General features: G+C 39.9%; 1 protein-coding gene across 1 annotated transcript in view; it reads right to left on the bottom strand.

The window, feature by feature from the left end:
- Positions 1-894: 894 nt before the first annotated feature.
- Positions 895-15,902, bottom strand: part of pcdh17 (protocadherin 17) — a 71,002-nt gene continuing 55,994 nt past the window's right edge. Inside the window, exon 5 of the mRNA XM_082156059.1 lies at positions 895-3,084. Coding sequence (XP_082012185.1) covers positions 2,384-3,084 — 701 coding nt within the window. The 3' untranslated portion in view covers positions 895-2,383. The remainder of the gene's footprint in view (positions 3,085-15,902) is intronic.

The following is a 15,902-nucleotide window of genomic DNA, read 5'->3' as shown; positions in this document are numbered from 1 at the left end:
GATGATCAACGATTTAAATGTTGATTCTAACTAAATTGATTCAATATTAAAATGTATGGCCGTGGTCAAAATATCATGTTGTTTGTCAGCGTGAAACGGAAGTTGGCAGTCTTTTCTTCCCTATTGTGAGGTATACAATACCAAGTGAGGCTTCTCAAACAAGAAAAAAAAAAACGTTTGGTGGTACTTGATTTTGGCAGGTATTGGTTGGATGGTTGGATCATTGTGGTTTGCTATTGGTTGATCTTATGTGAGTGACAGGTTGTCCCGCCCTCAAGCCAAAAAAGTCATTGCAAGAGGAAGGGAAAGTTATTTTGGTTAAAGATTATGAGGGCACATGATGTGCATGGATAAATCATTTATAATAAATACTGTAATAAGAATGGTCAATTTTCATTTCATGGTGACTTTAAAATCAACATAGAATTGAGGCAGTACGCAAAAAGGCAGCTTATTGGGTTGTGGAACAGCACAAAAGTCACAACAAATTTTTTTTTTTTTTCAAAAGTGGCAGGCTTTATGCGTTGAGAGAAAGATAGATTAATGAATTCTGATTTGTTTCACTAGTTCCTCAGAGGGAACCACTTTTTGGTCCTTATTATTAAACGAACAGCATGTTCTTTTGAAGCCTTCCAAACCTCTGCAGTACAAATGACCTTAAAAAGACTAGACAGCATCACTAAACATTCACCAAGGACTTGTTTCTGCTCATCAAATCAAAATAGAGCAAGAAGCTAAACAACACTTGCAAAGAACTTCTGACAATGGACATTTTTGTAAAATTAGCTGCCCATAAAACAGTGCTGGTATTGTAAAAAAACTAGGCAAACTGTAGTTGTGTGTGGCTGTTTTTTAGTTTTGTTTCTTGTAGACAAAAACAAGTTACTCAGCAAGTAGTGAACATGTCATTTAAGCAGTCTTTTCCAACACGTGTTTAAAACAACATAACCTGTCCAAACGCACAGCAGCGAGGCGAAGCAGAAAGCGAGAGCGAAAGAGTGAACCAAGAATGAAACCGAATGGAAATTAAACTCATAGAGTTTGACGACTACTAAGGCATCAGTTGCCAAGTACAATATAAGCCCATGTATATTACAACACAACCATATATTAATTTAATAAAATACACAATATAGCTCTTGTACACGTAACAATTTGGCTCAAATGCACAGAAACTGCAGAAAAATCAATAAAAATATGTCGTTTTGATGTAAACACATTAAATTGGATACATTTTACACATTAAAATGATATTGTGTATAAGTGACAATGTGAAGGGACATTTCCTTTTTTAAAATCTTTTTTGTTGTTGTTGTTAATGTAGATTTTCTGGAATCGAAAACAGTGTCCTTTGCAGTTTAATAAATATCTTCAACTGCATTTTCATCCTGTGCGCACCCTCATTTTTTTTTTTTTTTGAGATTAATGTTTTTTCCATCTTTTTTTTTTACAAAATGTATAAATATTTTCAGTGTTATCTGGACACTATACATAAGTTCATATATTTATATATATTTATCTATATGCATATATAGATATATCTTTTCACAGTTGAGGAAAAATGTCCCTAATATACAAGAGAGTGACTGTTATAACTTAACATCGGACACGTGGAGAGTCACTTTAAAAGTAGTGAAAAGCTGAAGACAGATGATCACAGAGGACCAATAAAGTGAGAGTAACAGGTTCACCGTTCTGGAATGTTCCATATGTACGTATACATGGGAGGAGGACACAGTTTACACGTGACTAGAAATGACAGGTGAAGAATGGTTACATTTCATAATCAACCCCCACCCCCCACCCCCTTAAAGATTTGAGGCCCCACACACAGAGTTTGCTGATATCATTTGCACTTCTTATGCTGATATTACAAAGCCAATAAAAGTTAAAGAGAGAGTCTCTGTCTTGGTGTGGTCAATCTGTTCTGGGGCGTCCGATGCACCCCGAACCCTTTTGATTTGCGATTGTCATAACAAACCACTTTCGTCTACCCGCTTCCCCTCCAAAAGTCCCTGGAGGAGAAAGGTAGGACGCTCCATCTTGCGGGTGAGTGACAGAAAGACGTCACTGTAAGAAAGAGTTTGAAGCTGGTGGGCACTTGAAGAAGAAGAAAAAGCTCACAAGAAGCCAGAAGCAGCAACTTCTGCAACTCCAAAGGAATTCCCTTGCCCCCCAAAACACAACACGGCGTCCAGACGAACAAAAGCGAACAGTTTTTTTTGCTCCTTATGTTTTTTTTGTTGTTTTTTTTTTCAAGATCTTCAAGTACGCATATTTTTTGTTCTTAAAAAGCATCCCCATCTGCGCCGCACTCTCTCGGAGAGTGTCTCGACTTATGTAGTCTCCGATGTAGTTTCTTATGCTCGCTCAAAGTCTATTTTTACTTTCTGATGGGGGTCTTTTCGTTTCCCCGACAATCCTGCAGGAGTTTGTCGATGTCTCTGACCACCTGGTCTGCGTCCATGGTGCCACGGCCCATCTCTCCTCCGCCCTGCTCCAAGACGCAGTCCATTTCCACTGCCGTCTCCTGGCTGATCCGCGAACGCGCTTCAGCCAGGACTTTGGCCACGGGGTCAGAGGGAGGCAGCGTGGAGTAGCCCTGCTCTTTGTTCTGCTTGTTCGGGGAGATATACTGTCCGTCTGGGGGTCCGTAGTGGCTGGTGCTGGGCTTGGCCTCTGCTCCGTCACCCATGCCTTTGGCCGAAGAGCACGGGGAACCTGTACTACAGCCTTTGGTGGGACTACATGAGGCAGATGGGACTTCCTGCAAGAGAGGGCTGAGGGCACGTTTGGTCTTTAGGTAGGGTTTAACATTCGCCACCAGGATGGTGTGGTCCCGACGCTCCTTTCCAAATGTGCAGAACGTTTTTTTGCCATTGGGGTTGCAAACTGTCTCGTAAGTCTCGGTCTCCACTGCGACCGCTTCCATGCCGGCAGGGACAAAGAGATTGGTGCGGTAGTCAGAGCCCTCGGCTTGGGGAGTTCCAGCTCCTCCGGCCCCGACGGGAAATTGGGGCATCCAACAACGGTCAGAGTGACCCAGCACTCGACACTCCTCTGTGCAGTTCACACAATCCTCCTCTAAAAAAAAAAAGAGAGAGAGAGAAAAAGATTGATTTTTCTGGAAAATCAACAACACGTTAAATAGCCATGTGGAAATTCCAACCCGATCTCACGGCAATTCGTACAAATTTGGTGGCCAATTCGTACGAATTCATACGACCTCACTCATACATATTTTACGAGTTGCCCATTTCGTATGAATTCGTACTAATTACCTAACCCTGACCCCGCCCCTAAACCTACCCATCACTGGGGTTTAGACAAATCGTACGAATTCGTATGAATTAGTCACCTTTTACACATTTACGTATGAATTGGTTGTGAGATAGCGTTGGAAATTCAGACTAATTTTGGATAATTAAGTGAAGTAAAAACATCACAAATGAAAGGAATTTCAAGTGAGAGATTATTTGTCACAAATGAACAAATCTGTCATCAGTGCAAAAACATCTTGAGATAACGTAACACTTGAGTCAATGTTTCCTGCACCACATTTCAGCAGAGCTAAATCAGCAGAGCCATGTCAAAAGAAATCACATTTTACCTGAGTTGTGAATCTGAGTTTGCAGTCTAAATTGAATTTGGTGAGATAAAAAGACAGTGTACCAGCACAATCAACATTCATACAGAAAGCTAGTGTAATCTGATTCATGAAAAAACATCTCTTATGAGCTGGTGCTTTTATTGAATCATTCTAAAAGCCCTTTCTTCTGAATTATTATTAGTAATAATAATGATAATTATTAATATATACACTACATTGGGGTCAGTATAAGTAATTAGTACTTTTATCCAGCAAGGATGCATCAAATTGATCAAAAGTGATGGCAAAGACTTTTACATTGTTACAAAATATTTGTATTTAAAATAAATGCTATTTAAATTGCAATAATATTTCACAATATCTCTATTTTAAAATATATATATATCTTTTTTTTTCTTTTTTTTTTTTTAAATGCAGCCTCGGTGAGCATGAGAGTCTTCTTTCAAAAATATATATTTTTTAAATACAGACCCCAAACTTCTGCATAGTATACCAGAAACAAGCTAAACAAAGTCATGAATTATATAAAAGAAGGTATTCAGAGGAAGAATGGGAACTATCTGGCTAAATAAGTGAGTTTTCCATAAACGTGATCAAAAAGTTGGCAAAGAATCTGCACGTTCCTCACCATCATGCTCATATTTTCTACAGTACACCCTCCCTCTCTCCTCAACCCTCCACTCAGTAGAACAACAACAGCTCAGTTTTGGCAAAAAGTGTGGTGCTGCTATCATAAATTTATGTCACTGGGCTTTGAAGCTATCCCAAGGCAGCCCTGCCATATCACAGAGCCAAGTGTCTAGTGCAGTGCTGCGTGTGTATGTGTGTGTGTGTGTGTGTGTGCCTGCGCGTCTTCCCCCCTTTCATCTCAGCTCAGAAGAAACCACATTTTGGATTATTGTGGGCTGTTCTGATGGTGTGTCAAATGGGTCCAGGACTGTGAAGAGGATTAAAAAATAATGTATTTTAAAATGGGAAATGAAAGAAAGGGGGAAAAAAAATAAGGGAACAAAAGGGAAAACATGAAAAATGAAAGTTAAAAAAAGTGAAAAGGAAAGCACAGCTGTTGCCCTGTGAATATAAATGCTCAAAGAGCTCAGGTAAAGCTGAGACCCGGGTCGTGAACACACGCAGACCTCACAGTTAGGGACCCGTGCCATCGGTTCTATGTGAGTTTGACAAGTCAAGTGCAGTGATTTGAGCAGAACAAACAAAAGTATTCCATTCATATTTAATAGTTTGATGATGTCTGTCTTTTGGGAGACAAAAACATGGAAACACAAACAACCTCATGAATTTATGAGAAGAACTGTTTTCAATAATCTAGCAGTCATCACTCACCCATTTAAGTGTCTTGGAATAACAGATGAGATCGGAAAATGCCTAGTGCAAATGCTGGAGTAATCTTCATTCGTGTTATTGATTTCCCCAAAATATTAATCTCTTCTTCACCTCAAACAGTGCATGATCAGATTAGAAACTTTTTTCTTATGGAAATGCCATATTCATCTCACTTTACTCCTTTGTTTCTTGCTCTATTTCACGTCGCTTCTGTTTTCTTTTTCATGAAATGAATAATGGGACACAGGAATTCATAAAGCCAGTTAAAGTTTGAGAGCAGTACGATTTGGAAACGGAGCCAGCTAGATTTACTCTTTCTCTGTGAAAAGAAATCACTGTCTCTTCACCTCATTCAGTGAAAGTGCACCAATTGTCACTGCTAAAGTGTTCATAGTTGAACTGATATCTGTGTTTACTTTCACAGAAGTGTAGTCAATTGGTTTTCTTTCTTCAAACGATGAGCAAGGCTCGGCGTGTATAAATGATGACCACTTGACCTTATTATCATCATTAATCATATTTTAAATTGCTCTTTCAGATGTTTCACTGCTAAAGGCCAAGCCATGTCATGAAAAATGATCCTCTGCAACTCGGCTCCTGAGTCCCTATTGTTCCTGATTTCACTGTGCGTGTGTCTGGCCAACAAAAGCCCATCCCTGGGGTTCCGTTCAGTTTGTTTCTGGTCTGTGGGGTTTCTGCTAACCTTGAAAAAGTTTTCAAACTCCCCAACCCATTCTCAATGGTAACGGTACACTGCACCTGCCTCTCCTGAGGTCAAAATATGTCTTTCCAACACACACACAAACGGACATCTGCGGTGCATCTGTGGACCGAGCAGAGAGAAAGCCACCCGAGAAAGTTGAGTTCTGTAGCGGGCCAAAGACCGATACTAGGGGGACACCTAGGGTTTTGTGCCATGTATAAAATTTGTTTGTGCATTTGGAGGGTCAGCAGGCTGGTACGTCCTCAGGGACGCTTTCTGCAAGAGTGTGAGAGGACGGGGTGAGTACCACATAAGAGGGGAGAAAGAGCTTGACATTTAGAATGTGGTGCTCTTGTGTTGTGCAAGAGGAAGACAAGGGCTAGTCCTGAGTGGCACAAACTAGCATGCATGACAAGGTGAGGAAGAACATGCTGTCCACTTTAAATAATGAGATCTCCCACGCACACACACAGAGAGAGATTCAGATCCACAAAGGCTTTGAATCGGAGCTGTTTTGCTGGATTTATCTTCCCTAAACATAAATTAACATGGGTATGCATGCTAAACAGTGTATGTGCGTGTGCGTATCTTTCTGCCCCACACTTTTATATTACCTTTAGACGCAAGACTACCAAAACAAACATTTACAGTCAGTTTGTTTTTCTTTTATTCAGCTATGATGCGTTAAATTGATCAGATTTAGACATTTAAAATGTTAAAAAAGATTATTTCAAATAAATCCTGTTCTTTTAAATGTTTTATTCATCAGATAATCCTCATACACAAATATTAAACAACAAAAATATCGATGATTTCTGAAGGATCATGTGACACTAAAGACTGGAGTAGTGGCTGCTGAAAATTCAGCTTTGTTATCGCAGGAATATATAACATTTTAAATATTGAAATAAACTGTTTTTATATTGTATTAACATTTCACAATATTACTCTTTTTACTGATTTTTTTTCCCAATTAAATAGTCTTTGTGAGCAGAAGAGACTATCAAAAAATATTGCCCCCCCAATATTTTGAATGGCATTTCAAGCGGAAAAGATAACAACGAAAAAACGTTGCTAGTAACCAGCTACGCTAAGAAAGCAAATCAGACTTGCTTTTTCCAGGACCGACTGCTCGTTCAATGAGTGGAGGCACAATAAAGCATAAATAATCCATGCTGACACATCTCCATGCAGCCAGTCAGGAGGAACCAATCCTTCAATAGATTATTCATGCCTGGGCGGAACAAGTGACCTTGAGTCTTGGCAGGGTCGCCATGACTAACAATAAGACATGTGACACCGGCTGAGGCCACTAATTCGTCGCCAGATACAGAGCAGGAGGCATGGTGTGAATTATTGCCACCTCCAATCCCCATCACGTACAGTCAGCACACAAGGTTACAAGCTGTTTTGGGGACACTTCATTATAACTGTATTGTGTGACATGCCTGTGTTTTCTTGACAGTTCACGCTCAGATCTATATATTGAATGGCTCTTCATGAGCTATGGACTGCTCATCGGCCACTCTACAGGAATGTCACATCAACTGCCCAATTATTATCACAAGAAACGCACGCTCGGCTCTGTGCACCATTTACAGCGAATCACAGACTTCAGTTTCAGAGCACGAGACTTCTGCAAGCACAGCGCTTGTCCCACTCATCAAGCTAATGATGTGTGTATGACAAATCTCATTTTACTTTGCACACAAAGTCCCAAAGGCGAAGCAGCAACTCAAGAAAACAGCATATTTATATGACACTCCTAACAGAAGGTCACATCATAACACATTCACTACTTTCTGGTTTGTTCCCTGCTGCATCTGAGTTGAGTTGTCTTATATTATGAACATAGTCACGTCTAAAAGGGTTGTAGGTAGTGCATGGCTTTCTTAACAATGGCCTTACTGTACGTTCACACCGCCGCCGACTTGAGCTGCAAAGAAGCTCTGGCCGCCCTGTCAAGGACGCTTGTCAAAAACGTACGGGGAAGCTTGTTGACGCTTTGGCCGCTCTGAAGTCTGTGTCACACCATGAAATGTAAACAGAAAAAAAAAACCAAGCAATACATTGACACTAGGAACCTTTTATAATGACAGCATTTTCATAACCGTTTTGGTCACATTTGGTCGGGAAAAAAATATTTGATTAATATGCGCGAGGGAGAGAGAGCAAGACATATTGTTTGAAGACGTTGAAGGTGAGTGCGCGCGCGCGGCCGGGGCTCTCTCTCTTTTGTAACTGGTCCCTATATGAAAATAACGTCATATCATAAATGATAGGAAACCCAGCAACAGTGATTATCAGTTTCTCCTCCATTTTCTCGGAACTAATGTTTTGGTAGGAACGAAAGTTTACATCGTATGTTTCTCCGGAATCAGCCAGCGCGAAGGACGTCTATATTCCGATTGGTTGCTGGCGTTTGCCGCTGCTTGCCGCTGAACCGCGTCATAGCTCATTACCATAAAGTTGAGCTTCTTTCAACTTTCAGATTGACGCTCAAAACGCTCAAAACGCCCAAAACGCGACGCCGATGGATTTGACGCTCCTTGCAGCTGAGAGAAGCCAGCTTCCATTGAAAATGAATGACTTCCGGTAACTTTGGAAGCTCAAGTCGGCGGCGGTGTGAACGCACAGTTAAGGTCTGACTGTATTCACAATATTAGCTCAACCTCTCACAGCTTAATTATGTTTTAATTATAATCATAATAAAAAAAAACGAATTATCAGAAAATGAATGTTATGCTATTAGCAACAGTGATTAGAGGTGACTTTGTAAAATAAAATAGCATTAACATTTAAATGTCATAAAATGTAATTATGTTTTACTTTATTTGTGTAATATATAGTACAATATATTCCCAAACATTGTAAACAAATTACACATATGTATGACATCATTTTAACGAAAACACATTACAAAATGAATTATGATGTCATACAATTATTTAAAAAATATATAATTATTTCTATTTTTGACATATTTTTTTATTTTTGTAATATATTGTATGATGTCATAAGAATTTTCCAGAGGTAGACCTTCCCTCTGAGCCTGGTGGGTGAAAGAAAGAGTAAAAATCTGGGCCACTTAAGAATTTGAAGCCATTCAACAAACACCTTGCACTCTCAGTGAAGGAGGAAGCTTTCAAATGCCAGCGTTTCTCAGAAGAATTTGGGTGACTAGGTGCTTTATTTTATTCTCCAGCTGGGAAACAGAATGAAGGAGACAGAAAAAGAGACAGATAGTATATTCTAACTCAGTGCATTAAGGCCTCCTGCCAAATCTTTTATTAGCAATTCGTTTTTCAGCCCCGTCGTTCCGTTTCTCTGTGCTCGTTCGCCAGTGACCCCTCCCGATCTCAGCACCGCACTACCAGCTTCCTGCTTTTCTTGGTCCACAGTGTGTCTCGCAGCCAACATCAATTCCAACTTCTCCCTCTGTCTCTCTCTCTCTCAATCTGCTGTATGCCACCAGTGGGCGCAAACAGAGGTTGATAGTCTCAGGCAACAGTTATAAATCTGCTCTGATGTCATTATAAGAACTATCATTAGGCCATGAGGTAAAAGGAAACAATCAATTAAAATCATAGAAAATAAAATTAAGAACTACTAATAAATAAGAAGTACTAACTGCAGGCCGAGCTGTTTATGATAATTGGTGATAAAGAGGCGATATTCTGTTGAATGTTACATCAAATATTAAATATTAAATATGATGTTAGCAGCTAGTTCTGCATGTTAGCATTCACGTGGACCGCCTTACATCTGAAAAGGTGTTACATTGGGAATTGAAGTCGAGTGAGGGTGCATGAGAGGGCACAGTCGCAGTGGGGTAGGGATAGTGAACACAGGCTTTGTGTAGAAAGTGTGATACGCCCGCTCAGCGTGAGCAGGGTAGCATCAGAGCGCTCGCACCTGTGCCCTGGCAGACTGGGGCGCAGTTGGTAGGGGGATGTGTGTATGTGTGTGTGTGTGTGTGTGTGTGTGTGTGTGTGTAGTCGGCCTTGTACCTTAAAGGCTCAGCGGACATCTGGAACAGGCCTTAAGGCCTTCATGAGAGGCTGGCGCTGCACCTGTGTGCATGTTTGTGTGTTTGAACATTTCACCGCAGTTCTCTCACTTCCTCTTGGGTCTAAATCGCGCTAAATATGTAAATATACAGTTAAAAATAAAAGTTCTTTACAGGCATCTATGCCATGTCTATGAAGAACCTTTAACATCCATGGAGCCTTTCAATTCCACATACCAAATAATTCTAAACGAACCAAAAAACAGGATGTGATGTCACGATATGTGACCCTAAAAAGGACAGAATGTTCAAAGATACCTGGTTCTTTTCATCATAGGAGCTGTGTTGCCCATTACAGTTCGGTGGTCACAACATTCCGGTCCAAAAATGTAGTCCTAACTCTATCCCTTCCCCAAAACCTAACCCTACCCATAACTTGTCCTTAAAATCAGAGGGAAATAGTAGGTAAATAACACCAATGTAGAAGCACCTAACCCTGGTTTTAAGCCTAAACTTGACATAAACTCTAAACTTGTCCCTCAAATCTGATTGTTTGAATGGAATGTTGTTCCAGGATCAACAAAGATGTTGATCCAGGATCATGTTGTACTTGGTGAAATCACATTCAACACAGTTCGGTACAGGCGTTGAAACCGCCATCTCCTTGCAGCAGATCTTTGTTTATGTGCGCAATGGAAGAATTCCTAGTGCTGTTTTGACTCACACATTTTATAAGCTCTTTGTGAGTACTCAACTGGTAAAAATACAACCATACACTGTCAGAATTAGCCATAATGTGGATTTCAATACCTTAGAGTAGTAATATGCACACTTAAGGTCCTACAATGTACTTTTATGAGTAAATAAGGTACAAAAAGTTCCCTTTAAAGGGTACTGCCCCAGTGCCAATCTATTGTACCCTAAAGGGTAGAAGTACAGTGCATTTAGCACACAACATTGTTTTGGATGTTCGGTGAGTTTCGTCACAAAATATACCTCCTATAAAATTTGTACAATCAGGTTGAGACCTTATCCTTATGCCTTTTGGTTTGGTGTTAAAAATGACAGAGTGAACTCTATAAGCCAGGGTTAAATGTATCATTTTCTTTTTAGGTCCAGACCAAAGTGTGAACACACCCTATGAAAAAAAAAAAGGTTCACTGTTCACTGAAAGGATTTTGGGGAAACAAAAGTGGTTCTTCTATGGAACCATTATTTTTGAATGTGTACCTATGCTGTTTTACCAAAGTCCTTTGTAGAGACCACTTTGATACAGGATAAGTTGACAGGGGTGGTATGGAGGCAAATACCGATGGACTCTTGGGAGGCTCATTGACAAGCCACCCGAAAACAGCAAGGGAACGCAGAGATGCTTCAACTAAGCCAAGGACAAATGTCTTTCGATCAAACGCTCCTTTTCATTATGCATTCTCAGCCGAGCAGCAGGCAGCTAATGCCTGGTTAAGTTGCTCTAAGCCGAGGCCTCAGGGTAGCCCGCCTCCGGAGTAGACGGCGAAGGAGAGGACTCCAAACAAACACAGAAAGACGAAATCAATGGCCATTCACACGCAGGACCTCCTTGAAGACGGAAGTTGGTGGAACGAGACACTAGTGGAAGGGAGAGAATGGGTGCGGTGTGGAGGAGAGAGGTTAGCGAGAGATGTTTTTCTCTTGGCGCAGCAGGGGCTCAAAGCGGGGTTTACGGTCCTTAGCGCTCACCTGCGGGGAAGAGATCTGTTGGCCTTTCAAAGAGAATGTGCTAACCTTCACAACACACACATGAAAGGTACTATGGGGGAGGAGGTCCAGGGCTACTTTTATGGATCACTGGATGTCGCATTTCAACTAAGCGTACTCGTTTGTGCGAGTGTTCCTGTGTGGATTCGAATAGGGCGAAATTAGCTCATTCTGTGCTGTATAGGTTTGTGTGGTTTTGTGCCTCCCCGTGAGTGTGTTTACACATTTGTCTGGCCAGCAACTAGTTTCTGAAAGCATCATTGGGCACTTCAGCTGTGAAAGAGGACTTAGCATCTCAGCATCTTTGATCTCAGTGATCACACTCACACTCAGATCTGTCCTCTACCCTCTGGATGTGTTTATACAAACGTTGAACTCACATTACAAATTACAAACCACTTCCTATATACAAGGCTTGACATTAACTTTTTTTGCTCAACAGCCACTGTGGCTAGACGGCACTCAGCATTTTCACTGGCCACAATTTTGACATTGATACCATGGGGAAAAACTCCCATATAGATATTTTTTATATAATCTCGTAATTTGGCAGCAGGTATATTAGGCTGCTGTCACTTTAAGACCTCACTCACAGATCCATTATACTGTTACACATGCATTTTCTTTCTCAACTGTTTACGTGCACTTATTGCAAAAAAATATTTTTGATACTACATTGCACTTAGTTTGTTATTTCAGATGCCTTTTTAAAAGACTGCAATTGTAAAAATGTATATTATATATATAAATTTCAACCCACCAAAGTGGCTTGTAATAGTAACTGCGTTAGACGCCACTGCTGAAATCCACCCGCATTTGGCGGGTTGGTGGATGTTAATGTCAAGTCCCATATATACAAATTTTGCAATCCACAAAAAATAACAAAACTTTAGCATATCAGTAATGTAACAAAAATCTGTCTTTAAAAAGTATACATTGCACACCTTTTATTTTGTACTACTGCACAAAAGATGCTCAATCATCAAAAAGTACAGCGTTCAATGTCCCATCTTTCTCATTACAGTACTTCAGCTACTCATTAACTGATCACATCATCTCTCTCTTTGTTATCTGATAGAAAGAAAACACATCCTGTCCTTTTAGCTATTTATCTGTATTGATATCCCATATACACCAGCTCATCAGGTAAAGCCTGTGCCTAATTTGGCAAGTTCATAAAAATAATGCCTGCCTTTTAAAAATGCTTTAAAAGTGTTAAAGAGACCTTGTGTATTCAATATTTGTGTATAGGACTGAGGTTCAATGGCTGAATGGAAACTAGAGAGGAAGAAAGGTGAACACAAAAGAACCATTGCACCACAGATGTGATACAAGGGCAGAACATGATTTCTAATGATGCGTACCTAAAAAGACCCCTGGAATAAAAAAAAAGGGAAGTGGGTAGAACAGGATGAGATTTCTATTCATTCACACACACACTCTGTTGTATGCCTTTTATGTGTGCTGTAAATATGCAAGAGCCGCTGTGACTGGTGGGACAAACAGGTGCAGATCTTCAGCTGTGTGTGCATTCAGAAAAATTCAGCCCATTTCGAGGCCACGGGAAAGATGAGAAAAAGGTGGAAAAGTCAAAAATGAAGTCCTCTGTGTCGTTTACACCTTTGTAATTAGGAAAAGAGGAAGTCGCGTTCATGCTGGGTGAAGTTTTTGTAATATCCTTCTAGTGAGCGTGCCAGTTCAAATTCAAGCTATCCTTTAGTCTTTGTGCTGTGATCGCCTGCCGCGTCAGCCAAAGTTCATTCTTGGAAAAGCTTGAAAAACCACTGCGGGATTCCACAGGTGGGAAAGAAATGGATAGCAGGTGCACACACACACACACACACACACCTACTGTGACTCAAGTCCCACTTGCTTCTATAATAACTACGACTAATTACGCCAACAAACACACATAACGCCTTTTTTATTAATTGTATTAATCTGTTTTAATTTCCCCAAATGGCATTTGTACAGTTTTGTTTTTCTCTCTCCCCTTCTCTCTTTTTACCTTTGCATTCTATTTTCTACAATAATAAACTGTTAATGTTAAGCCCGGAAAGCAATGACTCATCTAGTATTACAAAAGCAACCCACCAGTTTTTCAGTGACAAAAAAAACCCAGCGGGTGGAAAAAGAGGACTGTTCCTCACTTGACAATAACTAAATCATCTGGAAACATCATATTAGTTTTGACGAAGGATGTCTATAATACCTGAATTTATAATATAAAGGTACCCATTAGCATAACATAGCTAACCGGGTAATGCTAACCAGGCAAAACAGCCTGTAAACAAGTCTCTCAAAAACACCAAAACGTTGCCCTACATGGGTCTAAATAAAGGTGATTTGACTGGAATGGTGACTGGCATTAAGCAACTCTCTTTCTAAATCACTTTATGTAATGTAAATGTCACTCTCAGTCTGCGCTCTTTCCTTCTCCTGCTGTTTTCCCACAATTGAATTTAATACTTTTTCTACGTGTCATCACTTTGTCACTGCGGCGGTTCCCCGGAGTCTCATGCGGAGGAAGAGGATTATACGTCTGTCAATTATCTCCTTTTCTCCGAGATGCAGGCGGATCGCGAGCTAACTAAACAGGCACACTCGATGATGTCCAGTCACTCATTACTAGACACAGCGGGTGTTATCTGTACTCGTGTGTATACAACTTCACAGTAATGGAGATGGCTTTCACCCTATTAAGTGGCGGAATAGGAGGGAAGGATGTAGGGAGGGGAAAAAAAGAATCAGAAATCAACTTGAAGAGATAAGGTGTGACCTTTTAATGAAGACGAGTGAACAATAGACAGGAAGATGGAGTTGGGAGATAGAGAAAGGGAATAAGTGAAAAGACGAAATACAGGCAAAAGGACCAATGGATTGACAGACCGAAAGCATCTTTAATCCATCTCTCTTATCTGAAAGAGAGAAACATTTAATTCTGTGAGGGGATTTGAGTTTCAATCAAGTATTTGATGAACGTAATCATTGGGGTAATTGATCCATTGAAGCCGGCCCTCTCAGTGTGAACATTGAGGGTCATGGGGAGAAAGCTGTTGAATCTCATGAGTGGCTTTCAGTGGGACAGGAAGAGAGCGCAGCCAGATCCCTCTCTATTCACACAGCTTGACACACAGCTGTTCCAGTCCTTTAATTTTGCGTTGGCTTCCTTGCATCTCTCCTAATCCCTCTCCACTGCACCGTCCACTCATTCCGTCCTCATTCTAATTCACAAATTGCTGAGATGATGCATTTAAACTGCGCCTGTCAATTCAATTTAGTGTGATTAGTAAAAATAATAATAATAAAAAAAAATGTTATGCTATTAATTATGCCTCCTGACCCTGTAAATGCTGTAATAAGGGATTTCCTACCATTTAAGCAATTTAAGCTTGAAGTGACACATGTGTTTGCCAGTCCACAGTAAGCGATGAGCTGAAGAGTTGATTTACTTACGGCTTCTTAAAAAGTGAAAGATTAATGAAATGAAGCACATACACTGACTTCTAAAGCCACTATTTGTGATGTCAATTCAATGTTTTTCTAATGGAATGTGGGCTTTTCCCAGGAAATATTAATATGTAAAACAAATTGCTGCTATTTTGATGAATTACTGTTTGTCATATAATTGAATTTAGATAACAATTTATTTAGCAAATCCATGAACAGCCCTAATTTACACATTACTGAAAATAATAAATCAATACATTTCATTTTAGAAAGCAGATTTTGTCATAGTATTTGTGATCAAAGCAGTTGTGGACAGTGTTGCAATGCCCACCATCTCTTTAGCAACAAGGCGCCAAACATAAGCAAGCGTTCCATTGACGGAAGTGCCAATCTCTGCAGCTGACACCAGGAGTCCACACACACACACACACACACACACACACACACACACACACACACACACACACACACACACACACACACACACACACACACACACACACACACACACACACACACACACACACACACACACACACACACACACACACACACACACACACACACACACGAATATGTAGCTTACAGGGACTCTCCATAGGCATTCTCCATTTTATGTTGTAATACCTATGTCATTATTCATATTTGTGTCTCCATAAATACAAGAACACACACATTTCTATTTATTGGGACAGTATATATAGAATTTTTAAATATATATATATATATATATATATATATATATATACACAAATTTATTGTTTTTAAAAAGTATTCTATGCTCACTATTTATTTGATCAAAAATACAGTAATACTGTGAAATATTATTACAACTTTATCTATTTTAATTTATATTACATGCAATTAAAATGTCATTTATTCCTGTGATACAATGCTGAATTTTCAGCAGCCATTACTTCAGTCTTTGCTTCAGAAATAATTCCAATTTGTTGATTTGGTGAAACATTTCTCATTATTATCAATGTTGAAATCATTGTGCAGCTTAATATATATTTCTTCTGGAAATGTGAAACTTTTTTCCAGGATTCTTT

The sequence above is a fragment of the Leuciscus leuciscus genome (genome assembly GCF_965113295.1).
Source record: "Leuciscus leuciscus genome assembly, chromosome: 23".
Taxonomy (NCBI): domain Eukaryota; kingdom Metazoa; phylum Chordata; class Actinopteri; order Cypriniformes; family Leuciscidae; genus Leuciscus; species Leuciscus leuciscus.
The sequence above is the reverse complement of the archived record's forward strand: the minus strand, read 5'-3'. Positions and strand labels throughout refer to the sequence as shown.